This window comes from Mesoplodon mirus, assembly GCF_964341445.2.
Source record: "Mesoplodon mirus genome assembly, chromosome: X".
NCBI lineage: Eukaryota > Metazoa > Chordata > Mammalia > Artiodactyla > Ziphiidae > Mesoplodon > Mesoplodon mirus.
In genome coordinates, this window is record NC_138981.1 from 31137716 (window position 1) to 31156985 (window position 19270).

At 37.7% G+C, this 19270-nt stretch overlaps 1 protein-coding gene across 2 annotated transcripts in view; it reads right to left on the reverse strand.

Moving 5' to 3' along the window:
• DMD (dystrophin) overlaps window positions 1-19270 on the reverse strand; it is a 2064872-nt gene that overhangs the window by 1407904 nt on the left and 637698 nt on the right. For both annotated transcript variants that reach the window (XM_082609524.1, XM_082609523.1), the window contains exons 14-15: window positions 11815-11916; window positions 11580-11687 (exon numbers count right to left, since the gene is read on the reverse strand). In XM_082609524.1, the coding sequence (XP_082465650.1) occupies window positions 11580-11687; window positions 11815-11916 (210 nt within the window). The remainder of the gene's footprint in view (window positions 1-11579; window positions 11688-11814; window positions 11917-19270) is intronic.

Sequence of the window (19270 nt, forward strand, 5' to 3'; positions counted from 1 at the left end):
GGTATGTAGTAGGAAATGGTGACAGATGGTACCTGTTTTGGGTCTCAGATTGTGACATATTTTAATGAACATTAAATTCTTATTCACTGCCTGAGTCAGCAGGGGAATTTTACCTCAAATTCTAGACCAGCTGTCAGGTTTTGTTAATTGGTTGAAACTATCAAATGGTAAGACTTATACAAAACATATTTTCATTTTATTCACAAGTAAGGTGACATAATTTGAATTTTAATCATATTGGAAAATTATTGAGACTTTGATAAGAGAGCATTTTCATGGCCCTGAAGCTAGTAACATCTTTTTTTTTTTTTTCGGTATGCGGGCCTCTCTCACTGCCGTGGCCTCTCCCGTTGCGGAGCACAGGCTCCGGACGCGCATGCTCAGTGGCCATGGCTCACGGGCCTAGCTGCTCCATGGCATGTGGGATCTTCCCAGACCGGGGCACGAACCCGTGTCCCCTGCAACGGTAGGCACACTCTCAACCACTGCACCACCAGGGAAGCCCTAGTAACGTCTTTTACTTACAAAAATGTCAACAGAGTGGCACATGATTGAAAAAAAATTTTTCAACTGCAGTTATTTTCTCTCAAGGAATCAAATGTGATGAGGAGTTCTGAAATAGCTTAAAAGTCTTGGACCTGGGTCTGGATATCTTGGTGCTCATTTTAACTCTACCACTAATCTTCTGTGATACTGTATCTGTGCCATGTGTTTTCTCCTGAGCCTCAATTTCCTCTTCTAAAATAACCTAGTGTGTCTCCTCGTTTTCATGCCCAGTGCTTCTTAGTTCAGTTCTTCTAATTGGCCTCCTTACTACCAAAAGTCTTACTACTAAAGAGCATTCCAAAAATGTAAACATGATTGTTATTCAACTCCCAATGGCTCCCCACTAGTTGAAGAACAAATTACAAATGTGATCACTGATATTTTTGCACTGTTTGAAACATAGATTACTTTTCTAAAATCTGTCTTTAGTAGTCACATCACTCAAAAAAACATACCTTCTGTGAGGAATGATTTCCTATCAACAATAAGCTAGTGTGTAATAACAAGTAATATCTACGTGAATCTATCTTAAATTAAAAGCCTACACAGGGGAAGGAGCTTCAAGATGGCAGAAGAGTAAGATGTGGAGATCACCTTCCTCACCACAAATAAATCAGAAATACATCTACATGTGGAACGACTCCTACAGAATACCTACTGAACGCTGACAGAAGACCACAGACCTCCTAAAAGGCAAGAAACTCCCCGTGTAACTGGGTAGGGAAAAAGAAAAAAAGAATAAACAGAGACAAAGGATAGGGACGGGACCTGCACCAGTGGGAGGGAGCCGTGAAGGAGGAACGGTTTCCACACACTAGGAAGCCCCTTCGCGGGCAGAGACTGCGGGTGGCGGAGGGGGAAAGCTTCAGAGCCGCGGAGGAAAGCGCAGCAACAGGGGTGTGGAGCAGAGAGCGGAGAGATTCCCGCACAGAGGAGCGGTGCCGACCAGCACTCACCAGCCCGAGAGGCTTGTCTGCTCGCCCACCGGGGCGGGGGGAGGGGTTGCTGGGAGCTGAGGCTCCGGATTCGGTGGGATCGCAGGGAGAGGACGGGGGTTGGCCGCGTGAACACAGCCTGAAGGGGCTAGTGCACCACAGCTAGCCGGGAGGGAGTCCGGGAAAAAGTCTGGACCTGCCGAAGAGGCAAGAGACTTTTTCTTCCCTCTTTGTTTTCTGGTGCGCGAGGAGAGGGGATTAAGAGCGCCGCTTAAAGGAGTTCCAGAGACGGGCGCGAGCCGCGGCTAAGAGCGCGGACACCAGAGACGGGCATGAGACGCTAAGGCTGCTGCTGCCGCCACCAGCCTGTGTGCAAGCACAGGTCACTCTCCACACGTCCCCTCCCGGGAGCCTGTGCAGCCCGCCACTGCCAGGGTCCCGTGATCCAGGGACAACTTACCCGGGAAAACGCATGGCGCACCTCAGGCTGGTGGAAAGTCACGTAGGCTTCTGCAGCCGCAGGCTCGCCCCGCATCCCTACCGCTCCCTCCCCCCAGCCTGACTGAGCCAGAGCCTGCGAATCAGCTGCTCCTTTAACCCCATCCTCTCTGAGCAAAGAACAGACGCCCTCAGGCGACCTACAAGCAGAGGTGAGCCCAAATCCAAAGCTGAACCCCTGGAGCTGTGCGAACAAAGGAGAGAAAGGGAAATCTCTCCCAGCAGCCTCAGGAGCAGTGGATTAAATCTGCACAATCAACTTGATGTACCCTGCATCTGTATAATACCTGAATAGACAACAAATCATCCCAAATTGAGGAGGTGGACTTTGGGAGCAACGATATATATATATTTTTTCCCTTTTTCTCTTTTTGTGAGTGTGTATGTGTATGCTTCTCTGTGTGATTTTGTCTGTATAGCTCTGCTTTTAGCATTTGTCCTAGGGTGCTGTCTGTCCTTTTTTTTTTTTGATTACTTAAAATTTTTTTTCCTTAATAATTATTTATTTTTATTTTAATAATGTTATATTATTTTATTATACTTTATTTTATCTTCTTTCTTTCTTTCTTTCTTTCTTTCTATTTTTCCTCCCTTTTATTCTGAGCCGTGTGGAGGACAGGCTCTTGGTGCTCCAGCCAGGTGTCAGGGCTGTGCCACTGAGGTAGGAGAGCCAAGTTCAGGACACTGGTCCACAAGAGACCTCCCAGCTCCATGTAATATCAAATGGAAAAAATCTCCCAGAGATCTCCATCTCAACGCCATGACCCAGCTCCACTCAACAACCAGCAAGCTACAGTGTTGGACACCCTATGCCAAAGAACTAGCAAGACAGGAACACAATCCCACCCATTAGCAGAGAGGCTGCCTAAAATCATAATAAGTCCACAGACATCCCAAAACACACCACCAGACATGGGCCTGCCCACCAGAAAGACAAGATCCAGCCTCATCCACCAGAACACAGGCACTAGTCCCCTCCACCAGGAAGCCTAGAAACCCACTGAACCAACCTTAGCCACTGGGGTCAGACACCAAAAAAAACAGAAATTATAATCCTGCAGCCTGTGAAAAGGAGACCCCAAACACAGTAAGTTAAGCAAAATGACAAGACAGAGAAACACACAGCAGGTGAAGGAGCAAGGCAAAAACCCAACAGACCTAACAACTGAAGAGGAAATAGGCAGTCTACCTGAAAAAGAAATCAGAATAATAATAGTAAAGATGATCGAAAATCTTGTAAATAGAATGGAGAAAATACAAGAAACGTTAACAAGGACCTGGAAAACTACAGAGCAAACAAACAGAGATGAAAAACACAATAAATGAAATTTAAAATTCTCTAGAAGGGATCAATAGCAGAATAACTGAGGCAGAAGAACGGATAACTGACCTGGAAGATAAAACAGTGGAAATAACTACTGCAGAGCAGAATAAAGAAAAAAAAAAAAGAAAAGAACAGAGGACAGACTCAGAGACCTCTGGGACAACATTAAATGCACCAACATTCGAATTATAGGGGTCCCAAAAGAAGAGGAGAAAAAGCAAGGGACTGAGAAAATATTTGAAGAGATTATAGTTGAAAACTTCCCTAATATGGGAAAGGAAATAGTTAATCAAGTCCAGGAAGCACAGAGAGTCCCATACAGGATAAATCCAAGGAGAAACATGGCAAGACACATATTAATCAAACTATCAAAAATTAAATACAAAGAAAACATATTAAAAGCAGCAAGGGAAAAACAACAAGTAACACATAAAGGCATCCCCATAAGGTTACCAGCTGATCTATCAGCAGAAACTCTGCAAGCCAAAAGGCAGTGGCAGGACATATTTAAAGTGATGAAAGAGGAAAAACCTGCAACCAAGATTACTCTACCGAGCAAGGGTCTCATTCAGATTTGATGGAGAAATTAAAAGCTTTACAGACATGCCAAAGCTAAGAGAATTCAGCACCACCAAACCAGCTTTACAGCAAATGCTAAAGGAACTTCTCTAGGCAGGAAACACAAGAGAAGGAAAACACCTACAAATATAAACCCAAAACAATTAAGAAAATGGTAATAGGAACATACATATCGATAATTACCTTAAATGTAAATGGATTAAATGCTCCAACAATAAGACATAGACTGGCTGAATGGATACAAAAACAAGACCCGTATATATGGGGACTACAAGAGACCCATGTCAGACCTAGAGACACATACAGACTGAAAGTGAGGGGATGGAAAAAGATATTCCATGCAAATGCAAATCAAAAGAAAGCTGGAGTAGCAATTCTCATATCAGACAAAATAGACTTTAAAACAAAGACTATTACAAGAGACAAAGAAGGACACTACATAATGATAAAGGGATCAATCCAACAAGAATATATAACAATTATAAATATTTATGTACCCCACATAGGAGCACCTCAATACGTAAGGAAAATACTAACAGTCATAAAAGGGGAAATCGACAGTAACACAATCATACTAGGGGACTTTAACACCCCACTGTCACCAATGGATAGATCATCCAAAATGAAAATAAATAAGGAAACACAAACTTTAAATGATACATTAAACAAGATGGACTTAACTGATATTTATAGGACATTCCATCCAAAAACAACAGAACACACATTCTTCTCAAGTGCTCATGGAACATTCTCCAGGATAGATCATATCTTGGGTCACAAATCAAGCCTTGGTAAATTTATGAAAATTGAAATCATATCAAGTATCTTTTCTGACCGCAACACTATGAGACTAGACATCAATTACAGGAAAAAATCTGTAAGAAATATAAACACATGGAGGCTAAACAACACACTACTTAATAACCAAGAGATCACTTAAGAAATTAAAGAGGAAATGAAAAAAATCTAGAAACAAATGACTATGAAAACACAACCACCCAAAACCTATGGGATTCAGCAAAAGCAGTTCTAAGAGGGAAGTTTATAGCTATACAAGCCTACCTTACGAAACAAGAAACATCTCAAATAAACAACCTAACCTTACACCTAAAGCAATTAGAGAAAGAAGAATTAAAAAAACCCCAAAGTTAGCAGAAGGAAAGAAATCGTAAAGATCAGATCAGAAATAAAAGAAAAAGAAATGAAGGAAATGATAGCAAAGTTCAATAAAACTAAAAGCTGGTTCTTTGATAAGAAAAACAAAAGTGGTAAACCATTAGTCAGACTTATCAAGAAAAAAAAGGGAGAAGGCTCAAATCAATAGAAATAGAAATGAAAAAGGAGAAGTAACAACTGACCCTGCAGAAATACAAAGGATCATGAGAGATTACAACAAGCAACTATATGCCAATAAAATGGAAAACCTGGAAGAAATGGACAACTTCTTAGAAATACACAACCTTCCAAGACTGAATCAGGAAGAAATACAAAATATGAACAGACCAATCACAAGCACTGAAATTGAAACTGTGATTAAAAATCTTCCAACAAACAAAAGCCCAGGACCAGATGGCTTCAAAGGTGAATTCTATCAAACATTTAGAGAAGAACTAACACCTATCCTTCTCAAACTCTTCCAAAATACAGCAGAGGGAGGAACACTCCCAAACTCATTCTACGAGGCCAACATCACTCTGATACCAAAACCAGACAAAGATGTCACAAAGAAAGAAAACTACAGGACAATATCACTGATGAAAATAGATGCAAAAATCCTCAACAAAATACTAGCAAACAGAGTCCAACAGCACAATAAAAGGATCATACACTATGATCAAGTGGGGTTTATCCCAGGAATGCAAGGATTCTTCAATATATGCAAATCAATCAACGTGATACACCATATTAACAAATTGAAGGAGAAAACCATATGATCATCTCAATCAATGCAGAGAAAGCTGTCGACAAAATTCAACACCCATTTATGATAAAAAACCCTCCAGAAAGTAAGCATAGAGGGAACTTTCCTCAACATAATAAAGGCCGTATATGACAAACCCACAGCCAACATCGTTCTTAATGGTGAAAAACTGAAACCATTTCCACTAAGATCAGGAACAAGACCAGGTTGCCCACTCTCACCACTATTATTCAACATAGTTTTGGAAGGTTTACCCACAGCAATCAGAGAAGAAAAAGAAATAAAATGAATCTAAATGGGAAAAGAAGTAAAGCTGTCACTGTTTACAGATGACATGATACTACACATAGAGAATCCTAAAGATGCTACCAGAAAACGACTAGAGCTAATCAATGAATTTGGTAAAGTAGCAGGATACAAAATTAATGCACAGAAATACTTGCATTCCTATACACTTATGATGAAAAATCTGAAAGAGAAATTAAGAAAATACTCCCATTTACCACTGCAACAAAAAGAATAAAATATCTAGGAATAAACCTACCTAAGGAGACAAAAGACCTGTATGCAGAAAATTATAAGACACTGATGAAAGAAATTAAAGATGATACAAATACATGGAGAGGTATACCATGGTCTTGGATTGGAAGAATCAACATTGTGAAAATGACTCTACTACCCAAAGCAATCTACAGATTCAATGCAGTCCCTATCAAACTACCAATGGCATTTTTCACAGAACTAGAACAAAAAATTTCACAATTTGTATGGAACCACAAAAGACCCCGAATAGCCAAAGCAATCTTGAGAACGAAAAACGGAGCTGGAGGAATCAGGCTCCCTGACTTTAGACTATACTACAAAGCTACAGTAATCAAGATACTATGGTACTGGCACAAAAACAGAAATATAGTTCAATGGAACAGGATAGAAACCCCAGAGATAAACCCACACACATATCATCACATTATCTTTGATAAAGGAGGTAAGAATATACATTAGAGAAAAGACAGCCTCTTCAATAACTGATGCTGGGAAATCTGGACAGCTACATGTAAAAGAATGAAATTAGAACCCTCCCTAACACCATACACAAAAATAAACTCAAAATGGATTAAAGACCTAAATGTAAGGCCAGACACCATCAAACTCTTACAGGAAAACATAGGCAGAACACTCTGTGACATAAATCACAGCAAGATCCTTTTTGACCCACCTCCTAGAGAAATGGAAATAAAAACAAAAATAAGCAAATGGGACCTAATGAAACTTATAAGCTTTTGCACAGAAAAGGAAATGATAAACAAGACAAAAAGACAACACTCAGAATGGGAGAAAATATTTGCAAATGAAGCAACGGGCAAAGGATTAATCTCCAAAACATACAAGCAACTCATGCAGCTCAATATCAAAAAAATAAAGAACGCAATCCAAAAATGGGCAGAAGACCTAAACAGACATTTCTCCAAAGAAGATATACAGATTGCCAACAAACACATAAAAGAATGCTCAACATCATTAATCATCAGAGAAATGCAAATCAAAACTACAATGAGATATCATCTCACACTGGTCAGAATGGCCATCATCAAAAAATCTACAAACAATAAAGGCTGGAGAGGGTGTGGAGAAAAGGAAACCCTCTTGCACTGTTGGTGGGAATGTATATTGCTACAGCCACTATGGAGAACAGTATGGGGGTTCCTTAAAAAACTAAAAATAGAACTACCATATGACCCAGCAATCCCACTACAGGGCATATACCCTGAAAAAAACATAATTCAAAAAGAGTCATGTACCAAAATGTTCACTGCAGCTCTATTTACAATAGCCCGGAGATGGAAGCAACCTAAGTGTCCACTGACAGATGAATGGATGAAGAAGATGTGGCACATATATACAATGGAATATTACTCAGCCATAAAAAGAAACGAAACTGAGTTATTTGTAGTGAGGTGGATGGACCTAGAGACTGTCATAAAGAGCGAAGTAAGCCAGAAAGAGAAAAACAAATACCGTATGCTAACACATATATATGGAATCTTAAAAAAAAAAAAAAGGTAAAAAATGGTCAGAAGAGCCTAGGGGCAAGACGGGAATAAAGATGCAGACCTACTAGAGAATGGACTTGAGGATATGGGGAGGGGGAAGGGTACGCTGGGACAAAGTGAGAGAGTGGCATGGACATATATACACTATCAAATGTAAAATAGATAGCTAGTGGGAAGCAGCCGCATAGCACAGTGAGATCAGCTCGGTGATTTGTGAGGGGTGGGATAGGGAGGGTGGGAGGGAGGGAGATGCAAGAGGGAAGAGATATGGGGACATATGTATATGTATAACTGATTCACTTTGTTATAAAGCAGAAACTAAGACACCATTGTAAAGCAATTATACTCCAACAAAGATGTTAAAAAAATAAAAAAAAAATAATAAAATAAAATCCATTGTTTTTAGCAAAAAAAAAAAAAAAAACCTATAGAAAATTAGTTAACTCTGGAGCAAAAAATGCATGATACAAATAAATATTTGGTAAAATGGTATGAATTTAACTGGGGAGATTTATTTAAGATTAGCTTTAAATAAATGATTTAATTATTATGATGTATAATATATCATATCAATATAGACATAAATAGATTAATTTAGGTAAAGTTATGAAATATTATTTACAGTAGACCTTTTTTTATATTAGAGTTAACATCAAGTTAGCATTTACTAGAATTGATGAAAAATCAAAAAGAAATTATGCAATATTTTATTTGAAAAATCAAGCTCTTAATATTAGATTTTGCTCTCCCTTACTGGAAAATAACAAAATTCGCAGTGGAAAAGAAGCTTTGGAGATCTTTTTTAATCCCATAATGTTCAACTCAAAATGAAATGTCTCAGTGAAGCCTGCTGTCTTCTTATTGCCAAAGTTCATTAATTCCTCAAAACACACAACACAGGCACTATAATCAATGCCATTTGGTTTGCTTTAATGTTTTTCTTGTTTTCCAGACTAGGGTATAAGCCCCTTCTATGTAAGCATAATTATCTCTTGTGCTTCTCTTTATATTTCTCAGAGAATCTACTTAAGTTTACTTTAGACTCATTAGACTTATTAAACTTATGTTTACTTTAGAATTATACTGTTCAGAACTTTATGGAACATTCACAGGTACTTCTTAGTGCTACCTTTTAATTTTTTTTTTTTTTTCTTTTTGCGGTATGCGGGCCTCTCACTGTTGTGGCCTCTCCCATTGCGGAGCACAGGCTCCGGATGCGCAGGCCCAGGGGCCATGGCTCACGGGCCCAGCCGCTCCGCGGCATATAGGATCCTCCCAGACCGGGGCACGAACCCGTATCCCCTGCATCGGCAGGCGGACTCTCAACCACTGCGCCACCAGGGAGGCCCTACCTTTTAATTTTTAATGAAATCTTATTCCAGGTATGCTATACTTTTTCAAGAGTACAATTCTGTTTCAAAAAAATAAAGTTGAAACTTTACCTATATATTATGAAATTAATGTTTCTATCCCTCCAAAATTCATGTTTTGAAGGCCTAACCTCCCAATGTGATATTAGGAGGTGGAGCTTTGGGGAGATAATTAGGCTTAGATGAGGTCATGAGAGTAAGGCCCCCATGCTAGCATTAGTGCCCTTATAAAAAGAGGAAGCGACACCAGAGCTTCCTCTATCTCACTATGTGAGGATACAGCAAGAAGGTGCTGTCTGGAAGCCAGGAAGAGGGCCCTCACCAAGAACCAAATCTTCCAGCACCTTGATCTTGTGCTTCCCAGCTTCCAGCATTGTAAGAAATAAATATCTACTGTTAAGCCACCAGTCTGTAGCATTTTGTTATAACAGCCCAAGCAGACTAAGTCAGGAACTGGGACCAAGAACTGGTGCGCTCTTGTAACAAATACCTGAAAATGCAGAAACAGCTTTGGACTGGTTAATGGGTAGAGGCTGGAAAAGTTTTGAGGTGCATGTTAGAAAAAGCCAAGATTGCCATGAAGATACTCTAAAGGGTAACTCTGGTGAGGACTCAGAAAAGAGAAGAGCTGGAAAGAAAGTTTCCATCTTTTTAGAGAATACATAAATAATCATGAACAGAATGTTGGTATAAATATGGATGGTAAAGGCCATTCTGATGAAGTCTCAGATGGAAAGAAGGAACATATTGGACAAAGGAGACGATCCTTGTTATAAAGTTGCAAAGAACTTGACTGAACTGTGTTAATGTTCTATTATTTTGTGGAAGGTAGAACTTGTGAGTGATGAAATTGGATATTTACCTAAGAAATTTGATGTCTTTAGGAGATATCTAAGCCAAGTGTGGAAGGAACAGCATGCTTTCTCCTGAATGCTTATGGTAAAATGCAAGAAGAGAGAAACTGACTGAAGAAGGAACTGTTAAGCAAAAAGGAACCAGAACTCGTGGATTTGGAAAATTCTCAGCCTATACATATTACAAAAAATGAGAAAGCACAGTTCAGAAGAGAACAGTAAGGGTGTGGTTGATTCACCATTTGATAAGGAGATTAGTGTGGGTGTGAACCAGAGACCTAATCAGACATCTCATCAGAAGCCCGGGATACAGATGGGATATACCAGCAGAAACTGCCAGCTGGGACTAATGGAAACAAAGAAAACTGGATGGATTGAAGGAAGGCTGTGAACATGTGCTATTCCTCAAGAAGAGGGAACAACGATAAAGGTGATTCAGAGATCATCAGAGCTGCCACCCCCACCACAGGCCCAGGAGGTGGGGCTAGTTCCTCCTGGGCTTCAAAGGGTGGGGCCACCTCTCAAGTTTGGGATGCCCCCACCCAGTGCCTCAGGAGCAGCCACCACAGGGAGTCCTGTAGGTGGGGCTGCTGCAGAGAGCCATGGGGGCAAGAAGTGCCCTGTGAAGCTGAAGAGGCAAGGCCACCTTGTGGAATCCTGGGGGTGATGTTGCCACTCCAGTGGTCCTGCAGCACAGAGCATCATTCTAAAGCAGGTTATTCTCATACCTTAAGATCTAATGGAATTGTTCTTACTATGCTTTAGACTTATTTGGGGCCCGTCACCCCTTCCTTCTTTCCTATTTCTTCCTTTTAGAATGGGAATACCTATCCTATACCTGTCACACCACTGTATTTTGGAAGCACATAACTAGTCTGGTTTCACAGGTTCACTGTTGGACAACTCGGCCTCAGGATGAATTATACCTGGAGTCTTATTCATATCTGATTTAGATGATGATGAGACTTAGGACTTCACACTGTACACTGTAGAGATGATGTTGGAACCAGTTAAAACTTTTGAGGCTATTCGTACGGAATGAATGTATTTTGCATGTGAAAAAGACATGAATTTTGGGAGTCCAGGGGTGAAATGATATGGACTAAATGATTGTGTCCCCACAAAATTTATACGTTGAAATCCTACCCCCCATGGTATTAGGACATTGGGCCTTCCTTCGGGAGGTAATTAGGTTTAGATGGGGTTATGATGGTGAAGCTCCCATGCTGGGATTCATGGCCTTATAAGAAGAGGCAGAGACACTAGAGTTTCTGTTTACACTATGTGAGGAGAGCAGCCACAGCTCACTACAATATTATACCTTTCCCTATTTTAATTAAGAAAAGTAACAATATGGTATAATTGAATAGACTGATCTAAGCAAGAACAATGAATATTTCATTTAAGATTTGAAGGAATAGAAAGACCAAATAATGATGTTAGTATAAGCTATCGGGTTGTTTTTTTTTTTAAAGACTATTGAAAGCTAAAAAATACATACAGCCAGTTTTTGAAGACTTGATAACATTTCACTTTGCTCCTTAAAGCCAGCTGTGTGAATCTTGTTCACTGCATCTTCTTTTTCTGAAAGCCATGCACTAAAAAGGCACTGAAAGAAATCAAATAATTCCAAAAGAGAAAAAAAGTAATTATTAAAGTACATCATTATATTTTTTCATTTATCCATTTAATATCTCTCCATGACTTTCACTGATATAATATCCCCCACGAGTTACCTGTTCTTCAGTAAAACGTTGCCATTTTAGAAGAATGTCTTGTAAAAGAACCCAGCGATCTTCTGTCCACCTACAGATGTTTGCCCACCGATCTCCCAGTACCTGGGGAAGAGAAAACCCACCACAACATCAGCAAACAATTAATTGTTAACTGAATTTTATTAAAAATGGCATGAATGATTCATAAAAGTATCTAACTTTGAGCCTCCTATTTATACCAGGAGTTGTAAAGAACACCCTGCCAGCTTCTGCTTATAATTAGATAAACACTGTGCCTTTCGTCGTTAGATTAGTTCACTCTTTCTTTCACCTTACATTGAAAAGCAAAGATACTTACAAGAAGTCTGAAGCAGATATTACACCACTATTTGAAACGTCTCCACAGTAAATGCAAGCAAAAATATAAATGTAGAATTAAAGAGGATTTTCCATTGATAATATGTGTAATGTGTATCTCTCTTAGGTCTGAAAATACATCACAAAGAATAAAAGTCTGACTACTAAGTAAGATGTCGAAAAAAGACTCTCATTTGAAGCAATCTTGTATAATTTGAATTGCTTAATGTCCTGATTGTAGAAGAAAATTAGTAGTGACTTAACATCATATCCACATGTGAATTTTTAAAGTTAACTGGATTATTATTACAAAGTATTTAAATTCACTATTTCTCTAAACTATTCTAGTGAGAAAACTGTAATATTTCCTGAATAATAGTTACCCTATCTTTAGCATGTCACTAATATCTATATGTACACACTGTTTTAATATGTAATATAAACCAAGCACCAATGGTTTTTAGATGGAAAAAATATGTTGTGATGATTTCTGTGTAAAGGGAGTGTTTTAAGAAAAGAAATATATCATTAATTTCAACTCCATTAGGATATACTTCAGAGACAGAATTTCAACTTTTTTGACTTTCTCATAAATAATAGAATTATTTTCCCATAGATATTGGATCTCTAGACCTAAAAGTATCTCAAAATATGGACGTCTTATTTTGTATAGAATTACAGCTAGAAAAAATGTTTGTAACTCGTATTTTTTACAAATATACTCAAGTATCTAAGACAAGCCTGATCATAATTTCTACCTTACTTGATGCTACATGTTTGGATTGATCCACCTAGAAAATTTTGATAAATGATTCAAATAATACATGTGTAATAAGCATCATGGCAAAAACCATCTATTCCTAATTAATTCAGAGACCTACCTAATTTTTTTAAAATGTGTTTAATCTAACATCTTTTCAAAAAGGGAGTCTCATACATGGGTAAGGAGTAGGCAATAAACATTTTACTACAATATTAAAATGATCATGGACTCATATGCAGCTCAGTCACAGGTGAGTTTTCAATTTTTCTTCAGAAATGTCAATAAAAATGTTATTGCTTTCAGCATAATGTAACTGATTTTTGTATTTTTTATAGTTTTATTCTCTACTCTATTACTTTTGAATTACGTTAGTTATGGCAGAAGCCATAGCACTGGAATAGTGATGCAAGATAACCACAGGGAATGTGCTAACGTAACTCAATGAATTCAGTATTAGCCATTTAATTATTACAATCAAACATTTGGGTTTTTTTCCTAAAACATATTAGAAGTTCTTTTAGTGAACTTCCTAGTTACCATATCAGGATGCATCAGATAAAATGGCATGTAACATACCTGTTAATGGATTAGTTGTGAAAAAACTAGCTTCAAAGAGAGAAAATCTCACTCCTTAGCCATAGACTACACCATCTGCCTGATTTTATGATGCAGATATAAAAGGCTAAATTGTGGGATGTATATTGCAGAGCTCCAACCTCAGAGGAGATGGGTGTCAAGGGGGTAAGAGATAAACTCATACTGTAGGTAGCACCACCTTCATAAATGAAAGAAAATCAACTAAGGCGTCCAAATAGGTATAACATCTTCTCTCTAGTGCTACAAGACACACAAAGGTAGTGTCCACTGAAGTAGCATCTTAGGTTTGTAATCTCATAGATGGATGATTATAATTTATTAATTTTAGTAGGACATCATATAAAACAAATCCACATAAAGACCTCTATACTAGATTGCTTAAGATTAAATTTATAGAAACTCCAAAATATATTGTGATACACTATATACTACAGTTTTTTTCATGATATGAATGAGTTATAAAAAAAATAATAAATATTATTTTAGGTACAGAGTCAACCTAGTTAAAAAAACTATTTTAAGAATATTATTTCTGTCAACAGATGAATAGATAATGACATTCTTCCATTTGCAACAACATGGATAGGCTTGGAGGGCATTATGCTAAATGAAATAAGTCAAAGAAAGACAAATACTGTATGATATCACTTATATGTGTACTCTAAAAAATACATAAAACTAGTGAATTTAACAAAAAAAGACGCAGACTCATAGATATAGAGAACAAACTAGTGTTTACCAGTGGGGAGAGGGGAAGGGCATTATAGGGGTAGGGGATTAAAAGGTACAAACTATTAGGTATAAAATAAGCTACAGGGATATATTGTACAAAACAGGGAATACAGCCAGTACTTTATAATAAATATAAATGGAGTATAACCTTTAAAATTGTGAATCACTATACTGTACAACTGTAACTTACATATTATTGTACATCAACTATACTTCAATAAAAAAGGAAGAAAAAAAGATTAGTATTAAAAGTGACCTTTGTATTCAAATAATCATAATAGATAACTGATAATTCATTGAAGCAGGTTTATAATTCAGTCAATATTTAACTAATAGTTAATGATAAGCTCCAATTCATTCATTCACCAATCATGAATTTATTTAAGTAAAAAATATTTATTGAACATAAACTATGTGCCCAAAATTAACAGAATAAAGATGTTATTGACTGAATTGTGTCTGCCTAAAATTCATATGTTAAAGCCCTATTGCCCTCTACCCCAGCATGTGACTGTATTAGAAGACAGGACCTTGATAGGCAGGGCCTTTAAAGAGGGCTTTTAAATTAAAATGAGGCTGTTAGGGTGGGCTCTAATTCAATCTGACAAATGTCCTTATAAGAAGAGGAAATCTGGATACACAGAAAGACACTACGGATGTGTTAACACAGAGGAGAGACCATGTGCAGACAATGAGAAGGCCGCCGTCTGCAAGCCAAGGAGAGAGGCCTCAAAAAACCAAACCTGCCAATACTTTGATCTTAGACTTCTAGACTCCAGAACTGTGAGAAAATGTATTTCTGTTGTTTAGGGCACCCAATCTCTGGCATTTTGTCATGGCACAGCTAACAAACTACATAAGACAAATTTAAGAGAGGCTGATTCCATGGCACTGCAAAATGTCTCACAAAACTAAAGTTGTTACAGGTAAAGATGTACATATTACCATGGGAAAATTCTAGAGAATACATTTCAATTACTAGAGTAAAATGAATTTAAATTGTTCAAATGGAGCAGAGTTTTAATAATGTATTGTGACAACTTCTCAAATACAAGTATGCTATCACTTTGTGATTTTGTATCTTATGTGGGGAAGATAAAAATATCTAGAGCCAAACCACTTGGATTCAAGTCTTAGGTCAATCAATTGCTTGGATTACCAATGTGTGTATGTCTTTTCAAATTACGAAAACATTTAAAATCCATAACTTCTTGTAATAATACCAGCAATTCTTTCTCTCTCCCTGCTCAATGAAATCAAGTGGCTTTTTCAAGAAATTTATGGCTAAATAATTTAATGTCTCTCAAAGAAAATAATCATACCAACCACTTAAAGAATTGCTTCAAATATTAAACAAGATCAGGTACTGAAAAGCAGTTTTAATTTGAACTGAGTTATACAAGTGTCGGTGGTTATTTACATTTTGCTTGATCATAGTATTTATATCGAACCTTCTATGAACCACCAAGGTGAACTATTTTACTCACTCTAGAAAAGTACTTATTAAATCTTTACAGATAGACCTTTAAATTCCAGTATATTCTTTTTTAAACATTTCCAACACAAGAGAGCATACATATCCTTCAGTAACACATTCTACTGCCTAAATCTATCTTACTCTCAGAACAATCTCAATGAACTGAATCTAAGTCTCTTCTGTTACAATGTAAGCATGGTTCTTTTTACTGGTCTCAGTGAAATTAGATAACCAAATTAGAAATTGCTTGCTCATATGCTGTACATGTCTGCCCACAGGTAGATTTTTGCAATGCCATATGCACAAATATAAATAGATGTACACAGTGCTTGAATTTATAGATTTACCTGTTTATCACTTAGTAATGCTGACCTTAATTTGAATTACAAAGGATGGAACTAAGCAATTGTTGGATTATCAGTCAGCTTTTATAATCACTCAGAGATGATAGTACCTATCACTGCCTGAATGGATGTAACCACACTGTTAGACAACTACAAGAGATTGGATCAAATGGAATTGACAGGAAGCTAAAAAACTTTTTTTAAATCACTATATTAGGATTAGAAATCTCTTCTCTAGAGAAAAAAAATCAGTCTTTCTCTGAGTTTCCATTTAAGTATATGAATCCCTTGAGCTTTTCGGAATAATGCATATTTTTGTAAGCTAGGTAAGCATTATGCACATAAATGAAAAATGAATTATAATGTCTCATGAAGTGATAAGAAGAAATTAATTTGTATTTATGTCCTCATTTTGTCTCAGCAGTAAGAGAAGCAAAAGGTCAGTTCACTTACTCTAACACATTTTCATGGACTAAATCACAACTCCATTATCATCTAGGCTCACATCCGCAATGGGGAGGATTTTTCCCTCCCATTTAATTCACATCTCATATTGTTATACATGCCAGGGACATTTCTCATCTGAATTCATTTGTTTGGTTGAGTTGGTTTTTCAAAGCAAAAGTGAAAAATGGCTATCAAAAGAACATTTGGATAAAAGCAAGTAAGGAAAATTTGACAAGCCTGAGAGGTAAAACTTAAGTACCTTGACCCTTGAATTTATTGAAGCCAGTGATAGAAAGTGAAAGCTAAACTGCATCCAGCAAGATTGGCATTAAGAGACAAAGTGTCCCCAAGAGTATGTCCACTAAGGAAGAAACAATTATGTGCCATGGACCACACAATGCAGCAGCAACTGAGATTTATAAGAGAGGGAGGCAGCAGGCAGCAAGCAACCCATCTCCTTTTATTGTAGTTTCAGACCCTGAAATGTACTCCTCAGCTAAATGAATTTTATGTGTAATGAGCCATCTGAAAAATAATTTATTTCTTGCTCTTTCTTTCTTACTTTATAAACAACTATACAGTTAAAAAGGATTAGCAACTTCATCTTACTGACGGTGAAATGGAAATAACATCAAATAACGTGTTGAAAGAAATAAAGCACCCATTATGAGGCTAGAAATGGGGCAGAGTATTACTGACTAATGTTTAGCCAAGTCTATGATTTGGCTAAACATGTTTTTTACAAACTGCTAACTGAAACAGTATACTATAAAATTGCGTGTCTTAAAGCTTCACTGTCTAACGTATGGTCCAGGGTGGAAAAACATCTTGTGATGTATTAGGGAACACTTACTGGAGGTTTCTCTGAAAATATCATTTTTACGTCTGCTTAAATGATCCGGTACTAACTCCTGACTGAATTCAAGGAACTCCTGTCACTTCTAATGGTGAAGTTTACAGATGAGGAAACTGACACTCAGATGGGTTAAGTAACTTATCTAAGGCCAGAGAGGACAAAGGATTGAGTATCTGGGATTTGACCTCAGATCTGTCTGGCTACACGTCCATGCTCTTTCACAATGCCATTCACTCAATAGAGCATTCAACATAAAAAAAATATATATATGTATATATACATATGCCTTGTGATTTGTGCTATAAAGCATACAGTGAGATATACAGATGCTGAATCCTTTTTGAGTCTTTTCATATATAATTTTAGCAGGAGTTTCACTAGATTTAACTAAATATTTTATCTAACCTACTTGACAAAGATTTGAAGCCTCCTGTTACAATTTGATCTAAAAACACTTTTGACATTTTAACTGCGTATTTGTTTAAAATGTGTTTTAAAAATCAAAAATACTTACACTTCTAGATCAAGAACATGTGCTCTTTGCAAGGACTTATTTTTAAAAGGTAAATATGACTGTCTGATTCCTTCATGAAATTCTGCCTTAGTGATCATGCTAAAAGCGTAGTGAGATTTTTTTTTTTTTTTTTCTTTTTGCGATATGCGGGCCTCTCACCGCTGTGGCCTCTCCCGCCGCGGAGCACAGGCTCCGGACGCGCAGGCCCAGCGGCCATGGCTCACGGGCCCAGCCGCTCCGCGGCATATGGGATCCTCCCAGACCGGGGCACGAACCCGTATCCCCTGCATCGGCAGGCGGACTCTCAACCACTGCGCCACCAGGGAGGCCCCGTAGTGAGATTTTTAACTTGAAGAAGCATCTTCTTCTGTGCTATGAGAATCAGTTCCATGTATTATTTATTTTTATGAGTTTATAAAGTGCTAATGAATAAATCTGGAAAGGCCCTATTGTTGTTGTTGCTGTTATTATTTGCAGGCTATTATTTAATGTTCTGTGGCAGCTTAATAAACTCTATACTCTCCAGCTCCCACCAGTCTATTCAATTGGGATACCAGAAAATAAAGAGCAGGAGTCCTAAGGAGCATTCCAAGCATGACAGTGTTCTTTCCAGCATTCACCACATTCCCAGGCATTCCTTGGTAGCTTGAAGTTTTACTGTTCCTTATTGTTTTATGCCTCCAAGTCTCTGAACTTCTTGAGGAGGGCCCCCCCTTACCCTTGTGCTTAATGTCTCGTGTAGTAATACATGCATTTCACATAGTATATGAATGTCTCAAAGCTGAATACCACCACTGTAGTTATCAATACAGGGCTTTTCTCCCAAGTAGTGTCTTAAAACCCCCCTTTATTTCCCTTTCTTCTTCATTAAATACCTGTCTACCAGTATTTTATGGTAATGGCATGGCTATTTGTGGTGAATTTCAAGACCCATAGGAGATGAGAGTCACATGTGAATTCCTTGTACCCTCTACCTCAAATTCTAAATCTTTAATACTTAAAATGGGCATTAGCTATATAGCAGAATCTCTGAATCTACTAACCCACTACAAACCACTAGGTTTAAAGTACAGACAACCTGAATTCTTGTCCCAGCTCAACTGTTGCCCAACTTGGTAATATCTGTCAACTAACTCTTATTTAATCTTGCCATAGTTTAGCTGCGCCACTAGTGACATGGATATAACAGTACCTGCTTCATACCCTCCTAGCCAGGTCACTGCTAGGGTCAGGTCAACAAATATGAAATTGTTCTGGAAACTGTGATGAATTATTGACATGCTTGTAAATGGTAAGGATTTAGAACTCAGTTCCTGGAAAATCAGCTTTTGTTTCCAGATGTGATAAATCTACAGCATAAAAGGCTTTTAATACAGAATACACTGAAACA